At 42.9% G+C, this 19,254-nt stretch overlaps 1 protein-coding gene across 1 annotated transcript in view; it reads right to left on the reverse strand.

The window, feature by feature from the left end:
* Positions 1–19,254, reverse strand: part of Cfap54 (cilia and flagella associated protein 54) — a 255,271-nt gene that overhangs the window by 47,791 nt on the left and 188,226 nt on the right. Inside the window, exons 60-61 of the mRNA XM_057757648.1 lie at positions 14,666–14,764; positions 13,177–13,318 (exon numbers count right to left, since the gene is read on the reverse strand). Coding sequence (XP_057613631.1) covers positions 13,177–13,318; positions 14,666–14,764 — 241 coding nt within the window. The remainder of the gene's footprint in view (positions 1–13,176; positions 13,319–14,665; positions 14,765–19,254) is intronic.

Below are 19,254 nucleotides of genomic sequence, written 5' to 3' on the forward strand. Positions count from 1 at the left end.
TGCCTGGAGTTCGGGGTGGTTGTGAGATGCCATGTTGGTGCTCTTAAGCATTGATCCATCTCCCAGCCCTTGCATTTTGCTTTGTTTTTATTTTGCTGTTTTAAATAAGACTGCCATGAATATTTAGAGTATATGTTATTTGATACTTAAGTGTACAAATTACTGGGAAATAGATTTAGTAGTTTATTTTCTGGTATTTTTCAAAAGAATCTTGCCACTTGCTCTTTTGTGTACATTTTACAAATGTTTATCAACTTACAAAATAAAACTTATTAAAATTGTTACTAAAGTTTCATTAATTTTACATACCATCTTAAAAAGATTTACAGGAGTTTGTCCAGTCCACCAAAAAAGATGAAAAGCTCTCTGTATTTATCAATATTTTTGATGAGTTTTTTTATTAATAACTTTTGTTAATCACTAGCAATTTAATCTTTTAAGAAGTATTATCTTTCCCAGTGGTGGTGGCACACACCTTTAATCCTTTAATGACTTGGGAGGCAGAGACAGGTAGATTTCTGTGAGTTTGAGGCCAGCCTGGTCTACAGCAAAAAGTTCCAGGACTGCCAGAGCTGTTACACAGAGAAACCGTGTCTTGAAAAAAAAAAAAAAAAAACAACAACCAAAAAAAAATCCAAACCAAAAAAAAGGCATTATCTTTTGAAATCTATAGAAAAAATCTTTTAAAATTATTTTTTGAGAATTTAATGAGTTCACCGTGCTGACATTTCTACCCCTCCCACTCTCCAACTCCTCCATGTCTCCACACATTGTCCCTCAAATTCATGATTCAATGATTATTATATGCACAACCTACTGACTCCAATTAGCGTTGCCTTTTTGTACTAGTGTTCCAGGCTGACAACTTAGGATTGGATAACCTATCAGGTTGTTGTCCCTGGAGAAAACTAATTCTAACCCCCCCTCCCCAGCAGCCGTTGATTGCCTGTAACTCTTCATATAGGGATGGAGCCTTATGAAATTTCCCTCCATCCACTTTGGCACGTTAACTGGTGTGGACATTTTCCAGGTCTTGTTTAGGCAGCCATATTGTTGAGATTTCATGGATTCAACATCTTTGTTTCTAAGAGATACTACTTTGCAGTAGATATCAAACCTCCTCTTTCCCTCTTCCACAGTGTTCCCTGAGCCTCAGGTGTAGGGGATGTGTTGCAGATATACCAACCGGGCCAGTTATTCCACAGTCACTTAATGCCTCCCTTTTGCCCAGGTGCATAAGTAGTAGCCTTTGTCTACCGCAAAAAGAAGAGCTGTTGATGCTGGGTGTGACTCACACTTACGTATGGGTACGTTGCATTTAGAATACAGTTGGAAGCTATATTGAATGAAGCTGTACTAAACTTAGATTCTCTTCTGGGGTATATAACCTCTCCCGCCAGATTCTTGCCTGGACTTACGGTTCCCTTCTGTAGAGCAGGCCTCAGTCCAATCAGACAACCGCTGGTTACTAACAAGCTGGAACTGCCACTATTGCATCGTTGGAGCCATTCTGCCAGGCCAGGGGGTTCACAGGATCCACAGCTGGGTAGGACAGCTGATAACTTTTCTCTCTTGGCAACCCACAGGGCAACTTCCAATACTATAGGAGCTGGTCCTCAGGGAAGAGCCTTCCAGGTCAGCAGCAGCTTGGTTCGTCAAGCCCTAAGGTGTGGTGTCTTCAGCAACAGGACCTTATTTTCAAGTTCTGGGAGGCAACCAAAGGCAATAGCAATAGCCTATGGTTTCTTTTATTGGCAGGGGGGTATCCTGGGCCCTACCCTAACTAACAACTAGAGACATCTCTTGCCTGGCACTGGGGTTCTGCATAGATATATAGAGTATGGTTCCTTTATGGCATAACTACCTTTAAGCTACGTATGTATTCAGATGCCTGTTCTGGACCCAGTCAGACATATACACTGTCATGATAAGCATTTATTTCTGCTTCTAGTAGAGGGTATCAGATGCCCTGGATGGAGCTGGAGTTCCAGGTGGCTGTGAGCTGCCCAACATGGGCACCAGGAATCGAACTCGGGTCCCTTACAAGAGCAGTACACATGCTTAACTGCGGAGCCATCTCTCCAACCCCTCAGAACTTTTCTAAATGAAGGAAATCTCCTTCAACTCAGTTTTAGAGTCATGGATGATTGTTTAACTTTATTGAATTTTTTGGTGCCCATTTGAGATGATGGTTTTTCTTTTCATCTACTAATGTAGCGATTGACTTTAATAGATTTTCTAATTCTGAATTACATTTGCATTTCTGGAAGCGATCCAACCTGACACCATGTATCTTTCCACATGCTGCTTATTGTCACTAGTCATGCATGTACGTGATCAAAAACAAAGTCTCTCTCCCCAGAGGCAAGTATTTTTAACTGTTTGTACTTCAAGTGGTTAGTTCCAGCTCGGGAAATTAGTTTCTTCTAGTATTTTTCCTTAGCTGTCAGTTTTGAAGGGTGTATTGATTAGCTTTCTGTGACATCAGCTCAGAGGCCACTGCATTGTACTGTATCTCCACATCCGGTCCTGATACTATACACCCATGATGTTCTGAAAGCTCGCTAGCTGCATCAGTTTTGAACGTTATCTCTGGCTATTTTATTTTGCAACCTAACAGCATCTGCCCCTTTGCCCCATCCCAAGATTTCTTCCTCCCTCCCCCAAATTTACAACTTTCATATTCCTGTCTGTATTCATAACCTTTATTCATTTTATCTCTGAGGTGAAAGTCAAGAAAGACTACTTGCTGGGTGTGGTGATGTAACTCTGATCGCTGCACTCGGGAGGTAGAGGAAGAAGTGTCAGGAACGCCAAGTCACCCCGGATATATGACACCCCATCTTGAAAACAGCAGCAACAACAGGAACACGTGTATTAGGATTAGCACTGGGATTAGGACTGCTTAGTTCGCTATGACCAAATGTCTTTCATAGAGGCTTAATGTCACAATCCCACAAGATTAAAGCTTTTAGCACGAAGATCAAAGATTTGTTCTAACACACCCCAGCCACCAAATCACGCCGGCACTTCCCCTTACGCCTCATGTGCATCGCTCATTGGACCACAAATCTTTAATCTCTGAATACTTTCTCCTCTCTCAGAGAGAGAACAGTTCCACTTCCCCATGATCTTAATGACTTCTACACCATCATCCCAACTGCTGCCTTGCACCCATTCATGCTGGCTGGTGGCATTCTTGAGACTGCCAACCTTCCAATCTGCTTTACACAGATGCACTATAGCTAGCTGCAGAGTGAGATGCAGATCTAGATGTGAGCGATGAAAGAAAGATATGGACATAGAAAGGTGCATCTTTGATTTTTTGTATGGGAGAAAATATTTGTATAATTGAACCTCAAGCATACCAACCACAACAGGAAACACTAACCTGGATGTTAACACACAATACCCACATTCCCAGGTCAGAGGAAGGGGGATTGTGAGTTCAAGACTGACCTTAGTTAGACAGCAAACCCTGTCTTAGAAGGGGGAATTTTAAACTGCACAATAATAATATACATTTTAAGTAAATTCAAAATTAAATAAAATGAAAAGACATACAGAATGGGAAAAGATAATTGCAAGATGTATAACCAGCAAAATGTTCATATCCAAATGTATAAAGGGCATCTGCAGCTCTCTTAGATGAGAGAAAACTCCCAAGGAATATTACAGATGGTTCTAGAATAAGAGGGCCCCTCCAAAGAGTGCGCCATAGCCAATATACCATACAGAATACAGCATGTTCAGCAAGATGGATTTCAAACTAAACTGCCTTGGAGAGCTTGTAAAGATGCATATACACCCTCGGATGAGCAATCCCACCCCTTGGCATATATATAACAACACAACCGTCTGGGTCAGCAAGAGCACACTGTGTTCAGAGCGGGTTCTCTCAGAGCAACCTCCAGTGTTTACCTACAGAAAATAAACAGCGCTATTACAGCCACAAAAGGCTGAATCTCACAGACAGTGTTGAACAAAAGAAGCCAGCTACAATAAATGGTATTAGTTCATTTACACAAAATCCAAAAGCCGACAGAACTTAGATAGAGATTAGAAGGCATGAAGGTGAGCAGTGACCAGGACGGGTCATCAGGTGGTCATCGGGTGGACTTCTGGGCTGCTGGCATTGTTTCTTCTGTGACAAACAACCTATATTCTCATGATTTATGCTTTGTTTATATTTATCTTCTTACACAGAAAAGTATTTTTTTTATTCAAAAAAGTGTTTGATGACTTTGACACTGAACGTGCCTATGTGACAAGGACATGACCTCCTCTTCTAGAAGCCACTGGTGGACAACAAGTAAAACAAGGGACAACCCACAGTTCAATTTGGAATGAATCAAGGAAGAGAGGAAATCTCAAACAAAATGCGGAAAGCCATTCCCAAGGCAGATGCCATCGGACAGAGAGCACAGACAAGGAGGCCCAGGGTGACACTGAGCTGTAAATCCCAGGAAGAAACTGAAGATGACAAGCAGGGCTGCGGGGCCAGGCAAGCAGTCTTGCTGTTCACAGTATCTAAAGAATGAATTAAAACTGTAAATGTCAAGCCTGGCGGTGGTGGCGCATGCCTTTAATCCCAGCACTCGGGAGGCAGAGGCAGGCGGATCTCTGTGAGTTTGAGGCCAGTCTGGTCTACAAGAGCTAGTTCCAGGACAGGCACCAAAGCTACAGAGAAACCCTGTCTCAAAAAACCAAAAAAAAAAAAAAAAAAAAAAAAAAAAAAAAAAAAAAAAACAAGTAAATGTCGTGTGGTAATCCAAAGCTCTGATACAGCTTTTCCAGGTTAAAAACGGAGAGCCACTGGAGCATCGTACAGAGCCGTTGTCCTCATCCTTCCTAATGCTGTGGCCCTGTAATACAGCTCCTCATGTTGTAATGACCTCAACCATAAAATTATTTTCTTTGCTACTTCATAACTGTAGTTTTGCTACTGCTATAAATTGCAATGCAAATAGTTTTGGAGATAGAGATTTGCCAAAGAGGTCTTGAGCTACAGGCTGAGAACCATTGATAAAGAGTGAGTGGTATTTCACTGGCAAGAGTCAGGCACCCCAAACCGAGACACTCATGTACTAGCGACTACCCAATGCTCACCCTGCACTCTAAGGATCTTCATGTCCTGTCTGCAGTGATTGTCTCTTGGTGAAAGCTCAGTCAACCCAACCACAAAACTGTCAAATGGTCAAATATACTGACTTAAAGACAGAGCTGAGAAAACAGAGGATCCCATCCCGCCTCTGCAGCAGAATTACAAATTTGCAAGATGCATGGCTCCCATTTACCAGGGTGGTTCTTCTGAGCTTATATTAGCTTGTGTTTGGCTAATAATATCAGCACAAAACCTCTGACAAGATCTAACTCTTGATGCCAATGTCAGCGAGAAAGCAAGGTTTTCAGAGCATTGAAGAACTCTGGTTTTCAACCTTCATCATCTTGTTGATTATGGAGTATGCTGCTATTTGCAGAGATGGCACTGGGAAGCAGTGAGCTGCGCCTTAGTAGCAAGCTAGCAAGGGGGACAACCCATTGCCTCGCCGTCCTCGCGTTCTTCATGTGAAACAAATTAATTAAAATGCCAGTTTCATTTAAGTCCCCCCGCTTGATGAAGCAGTACAAGTCATTAAAGCTATTAACTGTTCACTCTTGGTTCTCATAGTCTGTGCAATAAAACACGAAGAGCACGCGAGGCAACTCTCCTGTGCCTGCAAACACAGGGGCTGCTCCAGAGTGGGAGCTGAATGTCTCCCCGCTCCCCGGCCCTCCCAACCCCGTGGAACAGCATTCGACTTGAAAGACCAACTGACAAGCTATAAGGTGACTTCAGGCATAGGTAGGCGGAAACATCTGAAATATGAAAGATGTCCTCTCGACTTCAAGGGAAACACGTGACAGGATTAGTCCTAGGGACAAATATTCAAGTGCTCAAGTGGAATTCCTGAATTTTGCAACATTTATACAAGCCGCTCAGGGTTTTCCAGTCCTTAGATTTCTTTGAGAGGGATGATGGTGGTGTTCTGAGTTTGCAGGGCTTGATGCAGGCCAAGGAAGGAGACCAGTGTTCAGATGTTCTCATCATTCTAGGATGTTAGAAAACCAAGCTGTCCCAGAACCCCAAGCTACTCTCAGCTCCTTAGTGTTCTGTCTGTTGAAAGAAATTCAGAGGTAGTGTGTAGTACAGAAGAAAGATGGAGTTTTTTTACAAAGTAACGGGGAGCACTCTAAGGGGGAGGACAGGCGATAGCCACTTGCCACTGCAGAGGAGAGTACTCTTGGATAAGAGTGGATGGTAACCAGAGAGTCCACCAGGGTAATGACAATTTTAGGTATGCTTTATAGTATTTATTAAAGTCACTAAGTGTATAGTGTTTATTAAAGTCACTATAGTGTTTCTTAAAGTCACTAAGTGACAAGGCTTTCCAGGGGCAGGGCATCCTGTTCAGATGATTGGCCCAGCAGTAAGTAACAGAGTCACTTAAAAATATTCTTGTCAGGCTATGGGCATCACTGAGACCCAGTGTTTTCACGCCAGCTTCCTGCTGTCTGCGGCGTCACGTACACTTTACCAATACTTTCCTAGTGTTGTCTTATCGGCCTCACCCTTCCCTGGGCAGAGGCCTAGTAACAAAACCTGGGGCCCAAACTAGCACCAATCCCTGTCAACCCCACAGGAAGGATGCATCTTTATTTCCCAGGTCACATATTTGATGGCAGGGTCTCTAGGAATTAATATAATCTCCATTCCTTCTGGAGACCTCAATCCTCTGAAAGATGGAACACTCCAGTCAGGCCCTAAATTTCCCTGTGAAGAAGATTGGTCAGGGGCCCCATCTTGCCTAGAGGCCAGTTCCAAGCGGCTCTCCACAGAGGTCCACAGAGATCATCCTCAGCTTTGGCCTAAGCATCCTTTATGGCACCCCTTTCTAAATTCAGAACTGTTCCCAGGTGACAAAGCCCAGCCCTTAAGCCAATTCCAACAGGCTATCCAAGGACGTGGTTCCAAGGACAGCCACATCCACCAGAAAGATAAGAGAAGTCTCTTTTCCTGCTGGGAGAAGAGGTACTAACTGAAACCTGCAGAGAGGCCCCTGGTGCCAACAGCTCCTGTCTGAAAGGCGCTTTGCCCATGTTTTTATTTTCTACGGTTATCCAATCCTGTGAACTTATCACAGAATCCATCACTCTCTAGTTAAGCCTTGGTAAGAAAACCCTCTAAGAAAACACCCCCTATCCTGGAGCAAAGACTGAAGTTCATCCATATTACCTGTCAATCACCTGGACAGAAAAGCCTCTCATGAAAGCTATTCTCTCCAGAAGTTTGAAAAGTAGACAAATCCTGCCTATAACTGTAAGGCAACACAGTTGGGCCACTGCCCACCCTCGGCTCTTGAGATTGTTCCTCCACAGTGGTCCCTCCCTCACTGCCTACGCTCCCCTAGAGCAGTGTTTCTCAACCTGTGGGTCGGGACCCTTTGGGACTTGAATAATCCTTCCGCAGAGGTGACCTAAAAGCATCAGGAAACACAGATGTTTACATTACAATTTATAACAGTAGCAAGATTATGGAGCAATGGAATAACTTTACGGCTGGGGGTCACCACACCATGAGGAACTGTATTAAAGGGTCACGGCATCAGGAAGGACCACTGCCTTAGAGCGCCCCACTTTATCTTGTGGCTACTCCACCTACCTTCCTCACTATGCCCCGCATATCCTCTCAATTCTTTCAACAGAGATAGCGAGGACTCTGGGGCTCATGGGAGACCAAGGAGCAATACCTAAGAGATAATACATGGTGTTACAATCACGGATGAGGGAGAGGCCCACACGGGCCGCAAGGTGGACCGATATGCTTTGATATAGAAGAGAAGATCAGTGATGTGTTTTCAGAGAACGTCCTAGAATCAACCACCCTCCCCCAGAACACCCCTTCACCACACTGCTTCAGATTCAAAGAGGAATAGAATTATTTGAAGAAGCTCTTTAAATGTACGGCATTTCCTAACTACATATCTACGTGAGGCTGGATTTTCTTTCTTACTTCAGTGAAAACATTACATTGCTGCAGACTAACATCAGAAGGTCGGAGAGGTCAACTAATTTTTAGAAAACCAGACATTAAATACATTTGTAATAAGTTATTTCTGCTAACTTGTGGTAGATTTATTAATGATCTTCTTAAATTAATAAACTTGAACATCCAGTTTTAATTTCTAACATAGCTTTATTACCTCCTTTGTAATAGATATGATTTTTTTACCTTTCTAAAAAATTACATTTTTCCAGACAGTTATAAATTGTATAGAGCTTTTCAAATTTGTTTTCTTGGAGTAGAATAAATCTGCAACAATTTAATTTTTCACTGTCAATGGTTACTTTTATGTTGGTATTTATCACTTATGAGGAATATTTTTATTTTACTTTTCTTAAAATATTAATTTGACTAATAGTATGCTCTCTATATGTAACATTTAATATACATACTATAAAATGGTTTTATAAAATCCAACATAATTTTTATAGTAATGAATTTAAATTATTTAGATTGTGACTGTCTAATCTTATTTACATGTGTAACTAAAGTTGTGATATTTAATGTCACAAAGGGAAATTAAAACCAGACAAATTTTGCTTCAACAAACAAATTTTTTTTCTGATTAAAAGGTGACCTGTTTTTTCTCGTTCTGATCTACGGATGTTAGACACTGTTGAGATGGAGTTATGCTAAAACCACCCTCAGGAGGACTACAGAAAGGAGCGGGAGAGTCCCTCATGCCCAGCACTGGGGAGCATCCCTTTGCAACTGTTGCCATGGCCCCCAGCCAGAGCTCCCTGTCTTCCTGTACTGAGATAGCCTGTGCTGAGTTCCCTGAGCCTTTGACTTGGTGTGAGTTCCGCCCTTATAACCAGAGTGAGTTTGACTCCTCCCGGGGGAGGGGGGGAGTCCGTTTCAGTGCTGCTTCTGCTCTCGCCAGTAGGCAGGATATTTCTAAACCCCAGTTCAAGGAGTAAACTATTATGAACTCCGACTCCATGCCAATGGCTAGGTTGTTTCCTCTCCCTGTGGGGCTCTTTCACCCACATCCGAGAGCAGGCAGCAAAGTCCTAGCCCCACCACTAGGACCAGATTCTAACCACTCCAGCAAGAGTGTCCGGCTACCCCTGCTAAAAAATACTCCATTTTACTTTGAGAACAAGGTTGTGTTTTTATGCTGTCAAGCTCAGCCAGGAATGAAAACAAATTCTGTTCACTTCTTGGCAGAATTGTTCTATGCTTGAGTTAGAATGGGCAGAAGGAGTTTTTAAATCAGTTAAAGCCCTTCGATAAACTGGTTCTAAACGAACACCAGCTCTGCATTGAGTCCTGTTGGGTGTCTTCTTCTCAGGTCTGACATGATGCTTAGCAGCACTTCCCAGAGCTGGGTAGACGAGGGGCTGAACTAAGAGAGGAAGACGGCTGAGTTTCATGACTTGGGCATCTCGTCTCATTTGTAAAGATGAGCATAACTGATGCTCTCCCTGGATTAATCCTAGAGGATAGATAGATGACCTATTGTTATCAGCTAGTAGTCCAGCCTTTGGGCTTTCTGCTGTTGTCCGTCCCTGGCTGTGAGGCCCTACTAAGGGTATATAACTCTGTCTCCTTTGGGTCTCTGACAGGCACCTCTTCATGTCCATCTTCAGGAAGATGGCATCCCATTGCCATCTCCCATGCATCATCTTGCTTCTTGTTTTTCAGTGTGATTTCGGTCTGTCCTGCAGGTAAATGATGTACCTGTCTGGGATTTGAGTACAAAACTCATCACTCCATTTCCCCAGTACTAATTGTGCCGTGGAGGAGCAGGAGAATGAGACAGCTATAAAGAAACGGAGTCCCTGTGCTCAGTGGGTGTTGACTTCATCTCTGAACAAATACCAAGGAAGGAAGGGAAGCACAAGTCCCATTCCTTCCGGCAGGAAGATCAGCTGTGTTTTGGGGGCAAAGCACATGCTAAACACCAACAGCGTTCTCAGCTCTGCTCCACATGTCTCCGTAGTCTTGACAGCAAGTTCATCCACCTGGCCTGCATGTATAGCTTTCTGTGTCTCATGTGTATTTAGCTGTGAGAGGCTGAATGTGGGACCACTAATCCAAAATGGTATTTTTAATTTAAAGTGTCTTAGAGAATTTAATATGTTTTATCCCTGTCAAATTAATATCAAGGCTAGAAGATTGTGTATATTTAAACATAACCGCAAAGTCAGCATCTAAGAAATGTTCTCAGGCTGAATCTAAACATGGTTCCCCATCGCCAGTACCATCACTGTGGGGTCTACAAGACAATGCACAGAATATTCAACCAATAGGACCAAGCATTCTGCTGGGATTTTTCAATGTCCTATGAACACCTATAATTACTCTTGGATCCTGTCAAGGGACCCAGGAGCCCAGCTTCCACAGGTCATTACAGCTCAGGTCTTGAATTACTTTGTCAAAAGCATCTGATTCCCGTTCCATCTGGTACTGGTTTGCATCTTCCTATAATACACCGCTCCCAGGATAAAAAAAGGCTCCCAGCAAACTCTTACACCATCCTGATTGTTCCCAACTTTCCACAAAGACATCCAGTTAGCTTCTGGTGTATTAACCCTGCTTCATGAGTATGGCTTTCTAAAAGACAGATTTGTATATGTCAATGTCTATGCCTCTTCTAACTGCCCATGGTTAGAGGCTCATGGAAGGGAAGCCCTGCCTCCCTGCTGTTTGTTCTGTGACTCCTCTCTGAGAGACATAAGCATCTGTGCAGGACTTGGGGTGCAGCTCAGTGCTGAGACAGATACTTAGCAAGCTTAAGACTCCAGATTCCATCAATAGCACCGCAAAGGAGTGGGAAGGAAGGTGGGGGGGAAGAAATATCGGGCACTGCTCTCTGCGCATAAAATGATGACTATCGCTCACCCCCTCATGCGTAGATGAATACTAATATTGTTTAAAGCTAGATTACTGAGGTTCCTCTTCTGGATGCTAATTTATGCTAATGAGGAGGAAATCAAACAAGTTTTATTTGTTGTTGTTGAGAGATTTTTCCCTTTAGCAAGTCATTTTAATATGAACTTCATGGCCATCTGTGTATTTGTGGAAATCAGGTGGGAATTCAGAACTTCCTTCCAACCCAAACACAGAAATGAGCGAAGTCATCAGCATGCATTAATTATCAGCCTGCCAGGAAAAGACTGCAGGGCAAGATTAATATTCTGTATGCAAGGTAAAATGAAAAACAGATTAAACTTTACAACGGAGCAATTTCATGGTTAAAAAAGTAAAGAAGTGTTAACGGTCTAAAGCAGAAACCAAAGAAAGCGGAATGTGCGCTAGGAAAGCTGTCCACACAGAACAGCAACAACGAAATCCCAATTAAGTGAAGATGAAAATGGCTCAACTGGACCAACTGATATCGGTTGGTTGAGAGAATACCGTCCTCCGTTGTGCATCCATGGCAACAACTCTCCCTGTCTTTCTGTACAGACGCTCATGATTCTTCTCAGGAGTCTCTAGACACTGATTACCCTTGGTGTGTGTTAGTGTAGATGGTTATCCAGTGAACATTCACAGACATCTCACCCCATCTGCAGGCAGAGCACAGGTCCCTACCCCGTTCACGCTGAGCATGGCTATGAGCAGTAGGATAGGTTGGTAAGAGAGGCCTTCGGGAAGCCTGTGTGATCTGACCTCTGGCTCTTGCCCCGGTAATCTGCTAAGCAGAGGAGGCTGTGGGCAGCCACGAGCTCTGCAGGCTGGAGCACATAGCAGATGCTCACGGAGCAGGTCCGAGCCCCATCTGCAGCCTGAGGCAGAGCACAGGAGAAGAATAAAGATGCTCTTAGCTGTGAGTCCCTGAGGGATGCTCGGGCCATCTTAGATGAGCCTAATATGTTCTCCCTAAAAGTGAAGACCACACAGAAAGGAGTAGAATAAAGTAGACCCATCACCCAAAATTAATCTGATAGAAGAAGATCTCAGAAGATCTCATCTCTGAAAGCATGAGAAATATGACCAGTTTCATGTTGTTAAACTTCTCTGGCAGGGCCAGAGGCATTGTCTCTAGTGAACGCATCTTATGCCAAGAAGACAGGAGAGCCCAGACACAGGTGTGGGCAATGACCCAGAAGCCCGAGATAGCAAACTTCAACTGGGCATGAGATCAATAAAGGTTTAAGAATAAAGTTTCAGTATAAGAAAGCTCTCAAATCAACATGTGACCTCCAGAAAAACACTGTTATGCCAGAAAGTCTTGGTCACTGAATCATCTACAAGGATCTTGAAGGACAATGACGTGAGAGGCGAGAGCATCTCTGAAGGGTGACCCATCAGCAGAGAAGGCTGGTCCCCAGGGCTGTGAGGGGGGCCACTGCCACCTGGTTGGATTTAAGGGACTTTCATTCACACCAAAAACCAAACAAACCAACAACACAGAGACATCAGTCTCACTGAAACATTCAGCGCCCCCTCATTCCTCGGTTGGCACCTGTTTCAGGGCTTAGTATATGAAACACATTCACTAAACATTTTGGACAAGCAGATGAACAAACTCAAAAATGAATGGTAAGTACATTCCTGTTGCATTGACCACAGACAAATCAAAAGTCATAAAGACGGTAGTCAAGTCAGTCTTAAACTCTATTCACCTGGCGTTCATTAGTTCATTTCATAGATTGAATGCCTGGAGTGTGCAAGTGATGGTGTGCTCTCTTGTAGATAAAATAGTGCAGATCCTGCTCTTAATGGATGACACACTTAAATGCACACACTCAAACAGACACACAAATGTGAAATACTAATGAAGACTAGAGAGTCCTTGGAAAGTATAAGTCGGTGAATGTTTTGGGCTAGAGGATCACAGAAACTCCCTCAAACAAAAGGTTACTTCTGACATACATATATGTTAAGACAAACAACATAAGGTCATGCCATTCCCATGGCCCTGACATGCAGCAGCCAGCTGAGTAACATGTATGCTCAGGTAGAGAACTGAGCATACCTTATTTTGGCAACTGGTCCTGGGATCCTGGAGACTCCACAAACCATCATCTCCTCAAAGCAAAAGGGTCAACAAACCACAACAATGAAGTCTTGGAGTTGGTTGCATGTTATACAGAGAACACTCTGTAGCCATCCAAACATACCGAGTAAATAATCTGTATACGAAGAGAAAAGATCCACGATGGCAAACTCTGGAATGTTTGGCAACGCCATGTGGTTGACTTTGTCGGTCCTGACATTCTTCTTTCCGATCAGGAGGTTGGTTGCCAGCACAGCTTCACTGACCTAGAATGAACACATTAGAATTCATCTATTCTGTGTTAGCATAAGCTACGGTCTGACTGTGTCCCTCTAAGTACGTGTGCTGAGCATTTGATCCCCACAGTGACCCCAGGGGGAAGGGGAACATTTCAGTAGACGATTAAGTCAAGAGAGCTCAGCCCTGAGGCGTGGGTGAGAGAGCAGTTACAGAATAAGCTCCTTCTTACACGAGAAGCTGTCCTCCCATTTCATATCTGTTTCTGCCCTTCCACCTTCTGCCAGGCAATGATAGAGCAAGAAGGTCATGACCAGGTCCTGGCCCTTGGTCTTGAACCTACCAGCTTCAAAAACTGTGAATTGGTAGATCCATGCTGAACATGAATTATCCAATGTCTGCTGTTCTAATACAGTACAATATAGACAGAGACAATAAACAATAAACATGAAGACATGAATTCATAAAATAATATTTGATATACATTGGAAGAAAAAGATCACCACATGAAAAAATGAGCATGTGATCCCTCGCTCACATGTGGAATATGCAGCACAGTCAAACCAGCTGGTTAGCTTTGATGATTTAATTAATTCATAAGTCACTTTAAATAAGTTACATCATCCAGCTGTGAGATGCATTTGCCAAAATGTCAGCCAGGTACACATGTATAGCTAATATTTCATTAAGGGACAACGGAAACAGTTGTGTCTGGTTTCTAGAGATTCTAAGTGCTACACATGTGTAGAGACTACCTGTAAAGTTTCCAAAATGGCATGGCAGATAGAGATCCCTCCCCAAATGTAACTTCTTTCTCTCAAGCAGATCCATTGTGCTGCTATGGAGGGCACGGGGGAATCAGCAATGGGGGACACAGACAACAGGGAGAGTCAACAGTGGGGGACACAGACAACAGGAGAGTCAACAGTGGGGGACACAGACAACAGGGAGAGTCAACAGTGGGGGACACAGACAACAGGAGAGTCAACAGTGGGGGACACAGACAACAGGAGAGTCAACAGTGGGGGACACAGACAACAGGAGAGTCAACAGTGGGGGACACAGACAACAGGAGAGTCAACAGTGGGGGACACAGACAACAGGAGAGTCAACAGTGGGGGACACAGACAACGGGAGAGTCAACAGTGGGGGACACAGACAACGGGAGAGTCAACAGTGGGGGACACAGACAATGGGGAGAATCAACAGTGGGGGACACAGACAACGGGAGAGTCAACAGTGGGGGACACAGACAACGGGAGAGTCAACAGTGGGGGACACAGACAACGGGAGAGTCAACAGTGGGGGACACAGACAACAGGAGAGTCAACAGTGGGGGACACAGACAATGGGAAAGTCAACATGAACACACTAACCTGCGCAGCAGCTCGGATTGCAATCCAGGCTAGTGAGGTGTACAACTCAAATCGACTTGCGATTGGTTCTTTAATAGAACTGTGCCTTCTGGGAAAAGGCTAAAATAGTAAATAGAGAGCATTTCAGGATAGCGACGACTCAGGGTTTCATGGCAAACCTCATCTTCTCCAGATGGCATGCTGATGGAATGATATAGAGCCATCACGAAGGACAGCATGTTACTGCCATGAGAAGATATTTAAAGTATATCAAAAAGAAAACTATAGGCGTAAAATTTAAAAATTGCAAGTATGATCCTACTTTTTAAAATGTGTATACATTACTGTCTATGTAAGCAAATATTATACCAAGTCTTAAGAATATTTACCTTTTCCTAACTTTTCTATAGTGAGTTTACATGATTTATGAAATACTTTGATAAAATTATCTCTTTAACTGATGTCAAATTCCATTTTAGTAGAGGTTATTAACACTGAATATATTGTGCACAAAGAGACCGGGAATGATAATAGTTAAATTTGTACTGTTTTTCTGTTGTTTTGACATGGGTCTCAAAGTCCTGCAGGCCCTAAACTCAAGAGTCCCTGTCTCCATCTCCTGAATGACTCCGTGATTGGATATTAGGTTACTATTATGAAAAATGCTAAAGGGATTTCATAACTCAGTGGGACAGTAGAAAGGAAACCACAAGGGACAGTTTTTACATATACAAATACATACATTCAGTTCTTAGACCCAAGAAATTTAATGCTACAAAAATAAATATAGCAAATGCAGTAACTAATACTTTTAATGATAACTGAAGTAAATAAATTTTAAGTTCATTTTAAAAATTTTAAGTAATTAGACCACGTATGGTGGCAAAGGCCTTTAATCCCTATGGAGGTAGAGGCAAGTGGATCTCTTGAGTTCAATGCCAGCCTGGTCTAAAGAGTGAGTTCTAGGACAGCCAGGGCTACATAGAGAAGTCCTGTCTCTAAAAACAAACGAACAAAAATTAAGTAATTAGATCCCTAAGTTCTAATTTTTTGATTATTTCTTTAATCTGCAAGAAAACTAGAGAATTAAATGCAGCGACATGAAGCGTGCCAATGATTTATCTCTGGCTGCAAGACTCATAGGGAAGGAGTGAGGTCCTGGATACTAAGGATGCTGAAGTCATGGGGTACAACGATCTGATGTGCCAGCCTACACAAATGACAGGTTCAAAGAAAAGGACACCAGGAGAGACTTCCCCGTGGGCATCTGAACTGTACATCTTGTCCAAGATAAGACCCTACTAGGAACCATGTGGGCTCTAGCATAGCAATGACTACCCTACTAAGCCTGAGCAGTTTGCTTACTACAAATCTGGAAGAAAGACTGACAGCCATGAATGGAAGAATCCAGAGTAAGGTGAAAACAATTAGCAATGCAAACACTGGAGAAAGTAGCTACTTTTAATGGAGAAGAAAACATTCCTGAGGAGGTTGGACTTGGGTTCAAAATAGATTTTTAAAAAAATGGGCTGGAGAAAGAACATTGAGGGTTTTCTGTTTTAGATGGGGGGGGGGGGATATCAACATTGCACAGTCCGTGTGATCAGACCAGAGAAGACAAAGAGAAGCCTGGGAATGACTGGAAATAGAAACATTAAAAAAACATATTTACTTGTAAAAGATGTGATCCTATAGACAGGAAATCCCAGGACACACACACATCTGCACACACATATACATATGTGCATACATACACATGCACACTATTAAAATCAACAAACACAGTCAGTGAGGCCATGGGATATAAAACTCAACAATATGTGCAAATCAATTACATTCCTATAATATAATGTAATATTGTTAAGACAAGCTGTCCCCAGATTGTACTGTAGCCTCAACAGAATTCCTCAAAAGATCCAATCCCATTTTCATTTCGCAAATTGGGAGGCAGACTGGAAGATGTGTGTAAAGATGTGAAGGTTTGCAAGTACAAAAGAATTCCAAAGATGAATCGTGGCGTTGGAGGGCATGTGCTCTGAAACCCGCGCCCTTACTCAGAGCTACAGCGACAGAGAGCGAAACCTTCGTAAAGGTGGGCTTGAAGATCAATGGGTTCTAAAGATCTTCGCATGCCACTCCAACACGATTACTGAAAAAGGGCGAGCTCATCCTGGAACTTCATAACAATTCAAATCTTCTGTGTCTCTAAACACCACAAGCCACCAGCTGGGGGGAGGGGAATATTTGCAAATCGTACATCCAGTAGGAGACCTGTGTTTAGAATTTGTAGAGATGAAAAAGCTGTTGCAACTGATCTTTTTCTCTTTGAACTACTAAATATTAAATATGCCTCATTTAACTGCTGGGGAAATCCCCTTCCCTCTTCTAAACTTTCTCATCTGTGAATCTTCTATAGCATGCCCACAAAAGAGAAACAGTTTGTCCGGCATCTCCACATTGGCATACTGTGTTTGCAGTCCTTATCAAGGTGCCATTCTATGGTGTCTTTCCCTTGCTAGACTCTGGACTCTGTAGGGAAAATGGATGGCATGCCTCATGCGAGTGAATGAATTAATGAATGAATGCTCCAAATAGTTCATTAGACTTAACTAATAATTATTGGGTAATCTACTACATATAAAATACTCAATGAAGAATACAGAGGTTGTGTTGAAAGTTATGTGAAGCTAATGGTACCTAATATATCACGCTCAATACTTTGTGCTCCTAGCCACACTAAAAAATATGAATAGCCATCTCTATATCAGAGGTGGGGAAGCGAGGCTTCGGAAGTCACTCTGAGACATCAGGTTGAGATCCAAGGCCAAGCCTGTCCTGTTTCCACACCATAGAGTGAAACGATACTATTGCTTATTTTGCATCACATTTTATTGGCTTATTTTGGGGACACATGTAAGGAGGTCACAGGACTACTTGCTCTAATAAGTCCTCTCCTACCAGGAGCATCATGGGAGTCCGGCTTGGTGGCAAGAGCCTTGGCTGACTGACCCTGCTCAGTGGCCCAGTTCCTGCTGATTTTTAAGGGCTTTTGTGTTATTCCAACTAAGACAAATGTCAAATACTGTATTTCAAGAGTGTAAATATACCTGGATGGGTGTTTTTATTCATTTTGGGCTACTTTCTATGACTCTAGTAAGTTTATATTTTGTTAAAGTATTTGCTATGTCATGATATACAGATTTCATGGAATTATAGCACTTTTTCCTGAAAACCCTATTTCACATTCATAATTACAATCACATCTCCCGGACAGGCCGAGAAAGTAATGAGATTCACGCCAGCACTATTCTCTATAGAAACCACACTCACGCTTTTCTCTAACTGGTAATAAGCATTTTTATCATACCCCCAGAGCAACCTTTCCTGGCTTATCATCATTTTTATTTTTTAAATGGTGATACCCACCTAATGCAGCTAGCATATAAACAATTTGATTGACTAATTATATTTGTCTAAAGTTTTAAGTCATGTTTATGACATCTCAAAAATTAGAGATTTGGAACAGTTGCAGTGGTGTGTGCCTTCAATCCCAGCATTTGCAAGGCAGAGGCAGGTGGAGTTCTGTGAGTTCGAGGCCAGCCTGGTCTACAAAAAGAAGTACAGGACACCCAGGGCTACATGGAGAGACCTTATCTCAAAACAAACAAATAAATAAAAATTAAAAAAAAACTTGGGGTGGTTTCAAGGTCAGGAGATGGGTTCAAAGGGAGGAGGAGATGAGTGGAATCGAGATACATGATGTGAAATCCACAAAGAATCAATAAAAAGTGCTAAAAAAAATTAAGAGATTGGATCCCACTATTTTCTGAAAAGACCCTGCAGAGTCAATGATCATTTGGTGAGAAAATATGAACGTTTACCACAACCCAACAATAATCATGTCATTCAAAGCAACCTGGCTTACTTCTTTCCTCAAAATCTTCCTCGGTCAGAGTCTTTGGTACTGCAGCGCACCTATGCACAATCATCCAGACCTGGGAGGCTGCTGGGAACCCCAAACCCCAAGCCCCCTTCCTAAGTGATAGTCATTATCTGCCTTCAGCAAGGCTTGGGGAGATGTGTCTGCACCTTAGGTCCCAGGCACTGCTGTGGGTACTGAATCCTCCTGGGAGTCTACACAGCTCCCACCTTATCCGACGCCTGCCATCATGACATCACACCAAAGTGCCACCTTTATGAGCCACCCCAGCAAACCAAATAATCTCCTCGTGAGTTTTACTACCAAGAGCCCTGCTCAGCCCCTCTTTCTCCCTCACTCCCTTCTGATTTTCCATGTCTGCGGCCATACGGCCTGTCTCCCTCCACACGCTTGTCTCAGCACTGACTCAGCACCTTCTAGAAGATCGCCTCTATCACAGCCGATGCTCGGTACATCCGTGAGATGTGAATGAACCCGACAGGACATATTAGCTTCAACATCACCGTGTCCATTCCTATATTCTCCGGAGCATGCCTGACCATTGCCTTTGTGTGTTTACACAGCCAGCATTTTGACAAGCAGAAGCACCAACATGGAATCAATTTCCAGAGTTCTACCAAAAGGCTCCCAAGAGGTGACTACAAATGTGACTGTAGGGCTATTTCATTTG

Source organism: Chionomys nivalis, chromosome 25, assembly GCF_950005125.1.
Source record: "Chionomys nivalis chromosome 25, mChiNiv1.1, whole genome shotgun sequence".
In the NCBI taxonomy this organism is placed as follows: domain Eukaryota; kingdom Metazoa; phylum Chordata; class Mammalia; order Rodentia; family Cricetidae; genus Chionomys; species Chionomys nivalis.